Here is a 12,058-nt window from a genome sequence, read left to right as displayed (position 1 = left end):
TAAATTAAAGACGGTATAGCACAGCTGGAAACCAACCAAAACATGTTCCAGGATAACTAAATTTATTTTAAATAGTTTAGGAAGCACCTATGCTTTTACATAAATTTTCAATTTAATTTAGTTGTGACATGTGTACTTGCAATATTTAAAGTATTATGGAATTTATTTGATATCCAGTTACAAATGTATATTATTGCATGTTAAATTATTTGTTGACCAATTTATTTATTGCATTTTGGCTCTTTTACCATTCGATTATTTAAAGGCGTCTCAATACTTTTGCAATATTGAGGCTGTTTGGTTAAAAGAAGACTTTAATGACGTCAGGCAGTTTGGTCTACTTATAATACGCTTTAATTTTAAGCAAACTTCAACTTATACGAACTACTAGGTACTTTCTAAAGGGTAGAACTTCGCCTGACTTTCCTCTAGAGGGCGCTAATATACATAAACATACCGGATGTGAATTGCCAAACAGCTTCAAGAAGAAGACGAGGAGCAACAAACGGGATTTTTAATGAAACAATGCTGCTTCTGAGAATGCATTAAAGAAGTAAGTAATATCTGCGGTTGGCTCTCGTATAAATACATATTCGTACTAAATCGTAGAAAACAAAAGCTCTGTGTTAATGTCGTCATGTGGTTTTGTTTAGTGAAAACGCGCCTTTTCTGTTCGAGGCTGAATGCTTTCGGTCTATATTTGTTCCGCTGATTTATTTCTCCGTGTGTGAACGTAAACAGACGGAGCTGGTCCTGCTGAGCATCATGGCTAACCAGAGAGTGCTCCCTCAGAGCAAGGAGACTCTGCTGCAGAACTACAACAAGAGGCTCAAAGACGACATCAAGTCCATCATGGACAACTTCACGGAAATCGTCAAAACTGCAAAGGCAGCTCTCTGGTTTCTCACTCTTAACATGTTTTTCCCCAGCAGTAAAATCTGCTCAGAGTTCACAGCATCGCTCTCACAGTTTCCACCTCCTCCTCTTATTTTTGTCCAGATAGAGGATGAGACTCAGGTATCGCGACCCACTCAAGCAGAGCAAGACCACTATGAGATGCACGTCAGAGCTGCAAACATCGTAAGTGAGACATAAAGCGTCATTGGTACTAAACATTCTGCTTCCTGCATAAACTAGAAGAATTAAGCGCGAAAATGTTCTAGAGGTGTTCATACCTTTGCAAAGCACTTTGTCACAAGTTGCTAGTAAATGGAAAAGAAGTAAATATAAATAAATTCACCAATTTCATCCAGTTCGCTGGTGTTCCCAAAAGGCTCCGCATAGAAATCACAGCAACATTCATTACATGTAACATTTCAGAAATAACATTTTTGAAAGCATATAAGAAAAATACAAAACAGGTCAAATGTTCTTTTCTGAAACAAAGAATAGTTGGTTACGATGTGAATTTACAAATCCACAACCGATACATGTACAGAAAACTTTGTCTCCGGAAAATAAACCTTAAAGGATTGGCCATGTAGTTTTTTTTTTTTCTTTTTCTTTCTTTTAAGACAGTTTTCATTCTGTTTTGCTGCACCAGGTTCGTGCCGGCGAGTCCCTGATGAAACTGGTGTCCGATCTCAAACAGTTCCTGATCCTGAATGACTTTCCCTCGGTGAACGATGCCATCAGTCAGCAGAACCAGCAGCTCCGTGCGCTGCAAGACGAGTGTGACAAGAAGCTGACGTCGCTCCGAGATGAGATTGCCGTGGACCTCTATGAGCTAGAGGAAGAGTATTACTCCTCCAGGTACAAATAGGCTCAGATCCGCCCCATCCTGCCGCTCCTGTGTCGTCCCATTGTGTACTGTCTCAGCTTTTAACCCGGTGTAAAGGGTCTCCAGACAGATCATCCGCAACATCCACACACATCTCAGCTAAAGGTCATATTTACATTTTCTCTAATGTCTGATGCTTTTAATCAAGTGCCTTGTGTTTTTTTTTTTTTTTTTTTTTTTCTTCCCCCCCCTCAAAGTAAGGACCTTAAAGGGGCAAACACTACATATCAATTTCACCCGCATATCCAGTTCTCAGTCTGCTGGTCATCATGTTTGTGACACACATCTGTTTAATGTTCATCGCACATTCTTCTGGTGGTACCTTCTATAAACCAAAGAGATTGATGTCAAAAATGCTTTGCTAAAGTATTCATACTCTGTAAATATTGTCACATTTTATCACATTGGAACCAAAAACCTCTTTTAATTTATTGTGATTTTGTGTGATCCAGCCAGCTTAAAGCAGCACAAAATGAAAAGAAGTGGAGGAAAAATTATGCATGTCTTTAATAATATTTTGTAAATAAAAATCTGGACATTATGCCATGCATTTTTAAACAGCGTCTGAAGATCAATTTTCAATTTAACTGTTGGTATGATGATTAACTCTAAATGGAGGTTAATGGAAGTTAGTTGGACAGAGCTATTATAACATCTCAGGATGTTTCGATCTGAACACTTGCATTGTAGCCGAAAGGTGAACCGCCACTTGAGCCTAAAGTCTTTTGCAGGTGCTAACATGTTTTTTTTTTTGTTTTTTTTTTCAACCATTGCCCTTTATTTAGCTCCATTCCACTTCCCTTCAACTATGAGCAGCTTTTACATCCCTGCAGAAGAAAAGCATCCCCAAAGCATAATGCTGCCACCACATTTCACAATGTTAGACGGTTTGTTAGTTGCCTGGCTCACACAGTTTTACCATTTGGAGAAAAAATGTTGGGGTATTTTTTATTATTATTTTTTTTTTTCAGTTTTGGCTGATGGATTGAACTAAAACAGGTTTGGCGGTTGGTGGCACTTTATTTTATTTAGGGATACCATGCATCATTTTTCATTCACTTCACTACTTTATCACATAAAACCTTAAATGAAATGTGCTATTTTTGGTTGCAACATTGAAATGTGCAAGGGTCATGAATAGCTTTGCAAGCCACTGTATTTACTGCTGTTTTTATTTTTATCCGAACTTCGAACTGTCGTCAGGATCCAATGGATTTCTGAGACATTTTAACTTTCATGGCAGAGATAAGTATTGAAATTGTAAAAAAAAAAAAATCTATAATTAAAAATGAAATCTGTTTTACTCATTGAATTGTTGGAAGCAACACAAAGTTTTATATAAAGTTGGAAAAGATATTAGAAGAACTAAAGCAATATAAGGATATTTTTTCTTGAAACAAATGAAAAATCGTCTGTGCTAGAATTCATTAATTATTTGTACTGTTGAACCCAGACTGGCTTTAACTTAAACAATTAGGTTGAATCTGAACTTAGTGGGGTCTTTTTTTATGTAGAAGTGTTTTGACAAAGACAATTAAGCGCCAACGTTTGTAGTGTCCACCCAATCAGTCTGTAACCATGTAAGCGGTTCAGAGGACTTAAAATGATTGAGAAATAAAGCGGAGACAAAACGCTCAAGCAGTTTCTTTGTTTTTTTGTTTTTTCTTTTTGAAAAGTGCACAAAAAAAAATATCTCTGGGGCATGGTTGATGTGAACCTAACTTTCTTGCTGTCCTTGCACTGCTAGCAACTAATTTCATCCTTTTGCTCATCTTAAATCAAGTTGTAAATCCAATCAAAAGCTATTCAGTATTTATTTTTTTCCTGTGCTTTTGCTTCTAACGATTCTGTGCTTTCATGTTGCTCTGCTATTTGTATGGGTGTCTTTATTCTGACCTGCTGCTCTCATCTGCTCCTCTCTTTCTGCGCTGCGCTGACTCTTTGCCTCCAAATACGGGTTTCTGCTCTGCTGCAAAGCTACAGTCAGTGGAACAGCACTGACCTGCCTCTGTGCGAGGCCTACCGCCGGCGGGACAGTTGGGCCTCTCCGGACAGCAGCTCCAGCTCGACCCAAGACGACAGAGAGGAGGCCGACAGGACGCCGTCGCAGGAGGCAAACGCCCAACATCACGTCAACGGACACGGGACGACCGCCACGGAGAAACCATGAGGGGCGGGGGGAAGCAGGGATATTTCTGCTAAATCTGGGCACTAGTGGTTTAGATGTTACCAATATAACTATAGAAAATAGTGTTTAGTTTTGTTTTATGGAATTCAGTTTACGGTTTACTAGAAAAGCACGGGGAAATGAAGCGCACTGAACAAAATGATCTGGGAGGTCCAGTTATCCAAAAATGTGAGAGTTTTGACAGCAACATTCCTCCTGATATCGGTTCAATTTTTTTATGAAACGATTACTTCAGACATCACTGAAAATTATACTGAAGTAAATGGAATATATTGCAGAAATCCTTGAAGTTGAGTCTCTCCAGATAAGCCCAACTGGAGAGGATCCATCTGGCCCAAAAATATAAACACCTCTAAGCTGTTTATATGTATATTGTTTGTTTGGTTTTTTATTTTATTGATGCACAAATCAGGAAAGATGTTTTTGTTAATCTGATAACCAAGGAATCTGTGGCCAATTCTATTAGTTAGCTGATTGGTGCATCACATTTTTAATTAATATTCTATATACATTTGTTTATCCCTGGATTGATATTGTGAAACTTGTTTTTTTCCTCTGTTAAACTAATCGGATCACATTAAAGAACATGCTGTTTCTGCTTTTATTTTTTACCTGTATATTTTCATAGGGAGAGCCATAGCTGAAATTTAATAATAAAAGTGAATACTAGAAAATAAATAAGCTGAAACTGTTAGGATTTAGCAGAGTTACGCAGCAATGGATAATCTACTCTGCTGCTGCCAGCAACATTAAAAGTGCTTGAGTGCAGTAGATGGGATCCAAAGCATCAGATTGACATCTGACGGATGTAATTTTTCACCAATAAATAAAAGCACCAATGTTTAATATTAGCAAACACAATGCATAAAAATGTGTAAAAAATAGTTTGTTGAAAATGGCACAGCCTAATCCACAGAACTACCTGAAAGGAAAATTAAATATTAGGAATGCATATAAATTTATAATGTTCCCTGTAACATTACAAATTTCCCCCATCCTCCCACTTTTATTCTTCATTGTCACAGCCACTGTAAATATGTACATGGTGTTTATCATGGACTGTTGAGCCAAATCAGAATGAATGAATACAAATCCATGACACTGGCTGGAAATGGATTCAAACAAATATTGCATCAGAGCAAGTAGATTACAATTCTAATGCTGCAAACATTTAGTTTTATTTACCTCAAAAACAACCAAATATTTTAAAAGTTAAAACAGTGAAATACTGGATATTTGAGCACTTTTATTAAAAAGTATTGAAAAAGTTTTTAAATCTGTGAAGAGCCTAATTTAATGGGACATCACAGAACGTTAAATGCCTAACAGACCACATATGCTTTTTACAATAATTACAAGGTAAAACACTGTCGATGTACTGCCATCATTACTCTGTAGGTAACCAAATCCAGGAGCTGTCATTATGCCTCAGTGTCAAGGAAAGACGACATGTTGAGTATTTCCATGCTAATATCTTCGATTCATCTTCTTAAACTTCTCGTAGTGGTAGTCATCTGTGGCTTTTTCGTTGTTTGGACGCTTGCGGTGGTTGGGTGGTGACGGAGCTGTGGATCAACAGAGAAAGCGTCATTTAGACTATTACAGTTTTCCTGCTACACAGCAGAGGGTTTGACAGGACGTGGCCGACGTCTCATACCTTCTGGACCAGGTTTCTCTGTATCGCCCACCCGCAGCGGTCTAGCTTTGGGTTCTTCTTTGTGCCTGTGGTGCCTCTGTGGTGCGTTCACATCCTCATGGTAGACTGAGAGGAAATAAATAAAAACCATTCAGTTCCTCCACAAGCAGCTAATCGCCTGGGTTTTGAACACCACAGCACGTGGAAACGAACTCACAGCGGTTGTGTTGGACGTAGTTTACAGCAATGTTTGTGGGGACAAAAGAAGTGCCCTGGTCTTTCTTTTTGTTCCTTTGCTCTGCCAGGAGTTTGGCTTTTGCTTCTTCTGTCTGGATGATGTTTTTTATCTTTGCACTGAGAAAGAAATATAAATGAAGATTTTAGCGTTAAAAGGAAGTGACTAACTGCAGAATGTTCTTGAAAGGTTTCCTCTGACACAACCTGAGCAGGATTATTAACGAATGGTCTTAACGTACTCAATGCCAAGATCAACTTCAGGGATCCCGCTCAGCATCTGATTGGACAACATCTCTTCCGTCTTCTTGGCAGAGTTGACCCTGATACTCTCTGGCAGCTCGTACAGGTGGTCCTCTGCATTTTTCACCTTTACTTTCTGCTCCTCAGCCTCCACCAAGCCCTTCTTCTTTTTTAACTCGGTCTCGATATATTTCATCCTAAGAAGACATAAACATGAAGTCAGTGCCTTGCTTGATCAGTGATATGCCACATTTAATGTCATACCTACAAATTGTTTGTGAACCTCAGAGAAATGCTCTTTAGTTGCATCTGATCTGACTGAATCAAATGTATTCAAGTATATATTCATCAGATCCACTGACATCTAGAGATATTCTAAAAGATTTGGAAATTGATTCATAGTTTAATTCTAGAAAATAAGACCCAATCAGCCATTAAAATAAACTATTGGTTGCTTTTTAAACAGCTTCGTTGTTTTGTTTTGTTTTTTTTAAATACTGAATAATGTAAGCATTTATTTATGCGTATAAATTAATTCTAATACGTACATGTCTGCATCCTCATCTCTTCTGTTCGTTTCCGCTGAGAATGATGTGCCAAGGTTCAGGTCTGTCTCATCTTCCGTCCTGTAATTGGATCGGTCACATTTAACAGATGGCGTGCTTAACTGTGAAATCAAACCACTTTATATGCACAGCACCAACCTCCATTCACTTACATGTCTCTGTTCCTGTCTTTCACTTTCTTCATGTCTACAACCCCTCCAGTCTTCAGTTTGAATGGGTCATTCTGTCAGAAATGTTCAGTTTAACAAACAGAAGTTAAAGCAAGCTCTCCACTAACACAAAGATAAGGGTTTATTGACATGACTTACGTCTATTTCAGCTTCTGGTGGGAGTTTCTCTCCAACCAATAAGGCAGTTATACTGTATAATTGATAAAAATGTAGAGTTACTCATCTATAATCATTTTTACATGCAGGTCTTTCCTCAATATATTCCCCGAGTTTATAAATAAACCAGTTCAAAACTCAAATGTAGTTTTTTTTAGACAGATTGATATATTTTAAACGTTCAATTATAAGAAAGACTGCTGACACGACTGTTGTCCAGCAGACAGTCACAGGCATCCTCTACAAGGAGGATAAGCCACAAATGACCATGGCTAAAGAAGCTGGCTGTTCAGAGTGCTGTATAAAGTGTAAAAATGGAAAGCTTAGTGAAAGAAAAAAACTGCACAAGCAACCAGGGTAAGAAACTCCAGTTTTGAGAAGGACACCCCTTCAAAAGTTTTGCTAAGATTCACATGGCATGAACTCTGGTTGAAGTGGGTGCTTAAGAGCCACCGCACAGCATCTTACCTGATCTGAGGACAAAAAGGACTGGACTGTTCCTCAAAGTTTCAAAGTCTTCTTTTCAGATAAAATCACATTACCTGACTCCGCTCTGTCGTTTCCTCAAGCTCTGAAGCTCTTTTGCCTCTTCTACTTTCGATCTGAAAATATATAATGTGATCACACTAGTTAAACAGCTTATTAAAAATCACTTGCATCCATAAACTACAGTTCCTCATTGCTAATGCACAGCTTGCTATGTTAGCTAACGCAGCGTTAGCTTCAATTGTATTTTAATCTGTCTTTAAAGTACTTACCTAACTTCTTCTGTAGTCCCATTATCTTCGTCCTCGTCGTCGGACGAGTCCCTTCTCCGTCTGAAATTTTTGCCACACGGCATTTCCACGCTGTCTGAGTATTATTTTTGAACCTCTGTTAAAACTGCGTTTTCAGTTACCAAGCTGGCGACTGTATGGGGGGGAGAAATTTAGCACACGCACATAATAATACGTCACTTCCCCCTCTTAGGACTACTACTTCCGTCCTCCTTAGTTAATAAAAACAAACATGGCGACTTATGCACAGGTCGGGAGGTTGTTGGGTGTTTCAGCAAGGTTTTTGCGACCGTGAGTATATTTGTTGGTTAACTGGATGCAGGCGCTGCTCTCTCATGTTTTCTGTTATTTTTTTTTTTTTCGGTGTGTGAAGAAGCGCTGAGGAGAACTTGCTGGTTAAACATGCAGTGACGCAGCCACCTCTACTAGACACACTCTAAAAGAAAGACTTTTGTTTCACCATAAGAATAAGAATATAAAACATATTATTTTATTCATAGTCTACGGAGAAAAATAAAAAATAAAAATATTGACCACGACTTGTTTAATTCAGGGAGACGCTTCAGGAACTCATAGCCACGACCTAACAACTCGTGGGAACGACTTGGGCACGGCTTAATAACTTGTGGCCACAATTTAATAATTATCATTAAGTACTATCATTGATGATGAAAAATATCCAGCGGTCCTGCGATGGACTGGCGATCTATCCAGGGTGTACTTTGCCTGTTGACCGTTGCAGATAGACACCAGCACCCATGACGAAGTCACTAGGGAGAAGCGTGTAAGAAAATGGATGGATGGATGGATGGATGATCCAGCGATAATATTTTATCAAATCCGATCTCATTTCAATCTGGGAATGAATTATAATCGCATTCTTCAGACACTTGCGGTTAGGCATGGAGTAATTTACTAGCAAGAGACATTTTCTTCTTAATTAATTTGAATTTGCCCCTAAATTTCAATCTTGAGTCCGGATCTCAGTCTGTCAGCTGTAATTTACGATATCTGTGACTGTTATTACGTTCCCAATCCGGAATACATTAATGTTTAATATTAGGGTTTATATGCTCACATGTGTGTTTCAATGTGTTTATCTAAAATTTCAGACTGGCCAGCAGTGGCTGTCAGAGCAGTAGAATCTATTGGCCCTCAAAAGCCACTGGAGTCTCCAACAGATGGCCACAAAATGCAGTCTGGCTGGTTCCTGGTTTGTGTTCTTTCTCTTTTTTTCTGTTGTTCATTTAACCTGGATGCTGATACAATATTGACTGTGCTGATCACGCACTGTGAGAAAATCTTATATGTGTACATATAAGTCACATAGACACATCACTGTGAATGTTTCGCATCTCAAACTACATTTCTGCTCCTTGTGTTTTGTCTCTTTTCAGGAAGGACCATGTTTGTGCAGACACAGGACACACCAAATCCAAACAGTCTGAAGTTTCTGCCTGGGCAGACAGTTTTAGAGGAGGGGACCATGAATTTTGCTGGTCCCCGTGATGCATTCTGCTCACCATTAGCCAGGTTTAGAACTTCTTCATAAAATGTTCTCATATTGTTTACTAAAGCACAGATGGGACAATAAGCACACTTGATAGAATAAATCCTTCACTTTATTTATTAGGTAGGTTTATATTTTAAAACACTGCATGTGCTTATTCCCCCCACCCCCATATCGACAGCATGGGAACCAAAAGCCTCCGTTCTGAAAAAAAGTTAAAGAAAAAAAAACCTCAGGTTCTTTTGACTTCTCCATAAGCCTCCAGATGTCCTTGATGTTGCAGCTGGCTGTTCCCTTTAAGTTTGATTTAATTGTGCTGCTTTTATTCCAAATTAGATGGACATAAATTTCTTTTAAAATGTTGGATGATTGTTGTGTGCATAAAAATATATGAACTTGTGTTATATATTTATACTTCTCATATTCTTGTTTTCTTCAGACAGTTGTTTAGGATCGATGGAGTTAAGAGTGTGTTCCTGGGCCCTGATTTTATCACAATCACAAAGGTGAATTTCAGTATAGCATTCAGCACCTGTCCAAACTTTAAATAAACATATCATGCACTATAATTTCAATGTATATAATTGTATAATTCCAGACTGGTTCAAGAATGTCTAAAGCAGATTAACATTAAGCTTTTGAAATTGTCAGAACCTCATTTTCATTAAAAAAAAAAAGCAGCAGATTATGCCTAACAGTTGGCTCAGCACCAGAAAACTGACCAGTTTTTTTTTCTTTTTTTTAACCAACTCAGCCTTTTTAAATATGATGTGTGGTTAAAATAAAAAAACAGATTTATGTAAGTAGGTTGAAAGTTACGAAAAAGCAATGGGAGGAGGTGAAATTTTAAGACGCATCATGAAAAGCCCCGATTTATACAACTTATGATGGGTGTACTTAAGCTTTAGATTGTATTTGAATAATTTATTGTAGCACAATGCAACATCATTACTTTAAATAACTTGATTTCTCTTTCTCAATTTGTTTGCTTAGTCCGATGAAACCGTGGAATGGAAAGTAATTAAACCCGACGTTTATGCGGCTATTATGGACTTCTATACTTCTGGGCTTCCAATTGTGAATGAAGACAGCAAGCCAAGTGCAGACACAGGTCTGGATTTCAGTCTACTCAACCTGTAGGATGAGATGTTGAGTTTAAACTTGAGTTTTCCAAGTGGCAAATGATTATCGTTTCTGCTCTTTTCCAGCGCCATCAGAGGATGATGATGAAGTAGTTGCTATGATCAAAGAGTTGCTGGATACACGAATAAGGTAGTGGGTTCTGTAGATGCTTTCGGGGCGTCCGTTTCTGTGGTTTGTCGCTGTTTCACGTTCGTGGATGCTCTCACCCTGCAGGCCAACAGTGCAGGAGGACGGAGGCGACGTTCTGTATCGGGGATTTGACGATGGGATTGTTAAACTGAAGCTGCAGGGCGCCTGTACCAGTTGTCCCAGTTCCATTGTTACTCTGAAGAATGGAATCCAAAACATGCTGCAGTTTTACATACCTGAGGTTGAGGCAGTTGAAGAGGTTTGCACGTTTTGTTGGTTATGATTTTTTTTTGGGACACTGTTTTGTTAAAATTACTGAAATTACTGTGCTTCATCTAGTTACTCCAGTGGGTCTTTTAAGAATGATGCTTTGTTTTGGGAAAATGAAAAACTCAGTTTGCCATTCTGCGTAATTTCTTCTCCCTAAAAAAAATATCAAGGCTGTGGTATTGAGCTGCCTTTGTCGATATGAGCAAATGGACCGCTAATAACGAAGTCCTTATTACCAAGTTTTGAGAAAGAAAACATCTGGTGATGTTTTCACCAGATTTCCTTACATCTCCATTTCAGTGGTGATGTATGGAAATGGATAAAATCGAGTTCCAGAGATCCAGATGACATTTTAGTAGGGGAATTTTTCTTTTTCTTTTTAAATAAATAATCAGAAAAAAGGCTAATTTTGTTCAGATCACTTGTGTGTCAGATAATGTATTATTTGAGCAAACTTTTTGTTTAAAAAAAAGCCTCATACTAAACATTTACTGAGATTTATTATGGATACAGTACAGGAGACAAAATATTAAATGCAGTAAATGAATAAACTATTCTAAATTTTTTGTCTAAAGATATATATATATATTTTTTAATTTTTTTTCCCTTACAGGTAAAAGATGATGAGGAGGCGGCTCAAGTTTAAACTACTGAAACAAGAGACGTGTGTCAACATTCCTCTCTATACAATCCACCTCCTTCAATCAAAGCCATAGATGCAATAAAAGTACTCAGCTCTGCTCTGATGACAACAAACACATTCTCAATATTGATCCAAATATTTTCATTTCGTTTTATAGTTCTGGTTTGAGGAATTGAAAGATATGTTGGACACAATTCATAGAAACAGATTGTACAGTTGAAATAATTTGTATTTATTCTTTCATAGTGTTACACGACTTCTGAATCAGTCAGCAGTCAACGCTGCCTATAGGCTGAAAATTCATATTGGATACTTTATCTTTACAGAATGTATGCTGTGTCTATATAAATAAACATTGCTAAAATAAGTGTTGCTGTGTCTGTGGCTCATACTTAAATGTTCAGGGTTTAGTTTAGCTTTCCTTTTGTCTGTGAGAGTAAAAACCGATCATTATTGTAGCCATGCTTCAGTTACGGATGTACAAAGATGGCAATAATTGATACTGTTAGTTGTTTTCATAAAGCAGCCATTGTACTTGTCGTTTTTGATAGAACGGCTATTTGCTGCTTGTGATTTAATCTTTCTCTCAGACCTGCTAGCCTGAACCTATCTTC

General features: G+C 37.9%; 3 protein-coding genes across 6 annotated transcripts; 2 read left to right on the top strand and 1 right to left on the bottom strand.

The window, feature by feature from the left end:
• Nucleotides 1-442: 442 nt before the first annotated feature.
• Nucleotides 443-4,572, top strand: med22 (mediator complex subunit 22). 4 transcript variants are annotated; one of them, XM_015020078.1, is made up of 5 exons: nt 443-553; nt 742-888; nt 1,000-1,080; nt 1,544-1,752; nt 3,764-4,572. In XM_015020078.1, the coding sequence occupies exons 2-5, from the start codon at nt 766-768 to the stop codon at nt 3,948-3,950; spliced, it is 600 nt and encodes a 199-aa protein (XP_014875564.1). In that variant the 5' UTR covers nt 443-553; nt 742-765; the 3' UTR covers nt 3,951-4,572. The 4 variants fall into 4 exon arrangements, with proteins under 4 accessions (XP_014875564.1, XP_014875548.1, XP_014875574.1 ...); XM_015020062.1 differs by having other exon boundaries at nt 3,758-4,572; XM_015020069.1 differs by having other exon boundaries at nt 450-553; nt 746-888; nt 3,758-4,572.
• A 360-nt stretch (nt 4,573-4,932) lies between these two features.
• On the bottom strand, nt 4,933-7,913 carry cunh9orf78 (chromosome unknown C9orf78 homolog). The gene is made up of 9 exons (XM_015020041.1): nt 7,732-7,913; nt 7,516-7,575; nt 6,956-7,007; nt 6,800-6,870; nt 6,630-6,707; nt 6,081-6,278; nt 5,822-5,958; nt 5,626-5,730; nt 4,933-5,533 (listed from the first exon to the last, which is right to left on the bottom strand). The coding sequence occupies exons 1-9, from the start codon at nt 7,812-7,814 to the stop codon at nt 5,436-5,438; spliced, it is 882 nt and encodes a 293-aa protein (XP_014875527.1). The 5' UTR covers nt 7,815-7,913; the 3' UTR covers nt 4,933-5,435.
• An 18-nt stretch (nt 7,914-7,931) lies between these two features.
• Nucleotides 7,932-11,812, top strand: nfu1 (NFU1 iron-sulfur cluster scaffold homolog (S. cerevisiae)). The gene is made up of 8 exons (XM_015020052.1): nt 7,932-8,040; nt 8,862-8,962; nt 9,147-9,282; nt 9,699-9,765; nt 10,253-10,370; nt 10,468-10,531; nt 10,616-10,790; nt 11,415-11,812. The coding sequence occupies exons 1-8, from the start codon at nt 7,982-7,984 to the stop codon at nt 11,445-11,447; spliced, it is 753 nt and encodes a 250-aa protein (XP_014875538.1). The 5' UTR covers nt 7,932-7,981; the 3' UTR covers nt 11,448-11,812.
• Nucleotides 11,813-12,058: the final 246 nt, after the last annotated feature.

The sequence above is a fragment of the Poecilia latipinna genome, unplaced genomic scaffold (genome assembly GCF_001443285.1).
Source record: "Poecilia latipinna isolate Pla-1442-1.1 unplaced genomic scaffold, P_latipinna-1.0 Scaffold82, whole genome shotgun sequence".
NCBI classification, from domain to species: domain Eukaryota; kingdom Metazoa; phylum Chordata; class Actinopteri; order Cyprinodontiformes; family Poeciliidae; genus Poecilia; species Poecilia latipinna.
This window is presented reverse-complemented; position numbering and strand designations above follow the sequence as displayed.

What these genes read in the sequence shown, in the direction of transcription:
- nfu1 (XM_015020052.1), top strand. Translation starts at nt 7,982, where the DNA reads ATGGCGACTTATGCACAGGTCGGGAGGTTGTTGGGTGTTTCAGCAAGG. An exon ending in ATTTTATCACAATCACAAAG is followed by an intron (nt 9,766 to 10,252) that starts GTGAATTTCAGT and finishes TTGTTTGCTTAG; the next exon opens with TCCGATGAAACCGTGGAATG. An exon ending in AGGTTGAGGCAGTTGAAGAG is followed by an intron (nt 10,791 to 11,414) that starts GTTTGCACGTTT and finishes TTTCCCTTACAG; the next exon opens with GTAAAAGATGATGAGGAGGC.
- cunh9orf78 (XM_015020041.1), bottom strand. Translation starts at nt 7,814, where the DNA reads ATGCCGTGTGGCAAAAATTTCAGACGGAGAAGGGACTCGTCCGACGAC. An exon ending in AAACGACAGAGCGGAGTCAG is followed by an intron (nt 7,008 to 7,515) that starts GTAATGTGATTT and finishes TCAATTATACAG; the next exon opens with TATAACTGCCTTATTGGTTG. An exon ending in GAAGTTGATCTTGGCATTGA is followed by an intron (nt 5,959 to 6,080) that starts GTACGTTAAGAC and finishes TTTCTTTCTCAG; the next exon opens with TGCAAAGATAAAAAACATCA.
- med22 (XM_015020062.1), top strand. Translation starts at nt 766, where the DNA reads ATGGCTAACCAGAGAGTGCTCCCTCAGAGCAAGGAGACTCTGCTGCAG. An exon ending in AAATCGTCAAAACTGCAAAG is followed by an intron (nt 889 to 999) that starts GCAGCTCTCTGG and finishes ATTTTTGTCCAG; the next exon opens with ATAGAGGATGAGACTCAGGT. An exon ending in ACGTCAGAGCTGCAAACATC is followed by an intron (nt 1,081 to 1,543) that starts GTAAGTGAGACA and finishes TTGCTGCACCAG; the next exon opens with GTTCGTGCCGGCGAGTCCCT.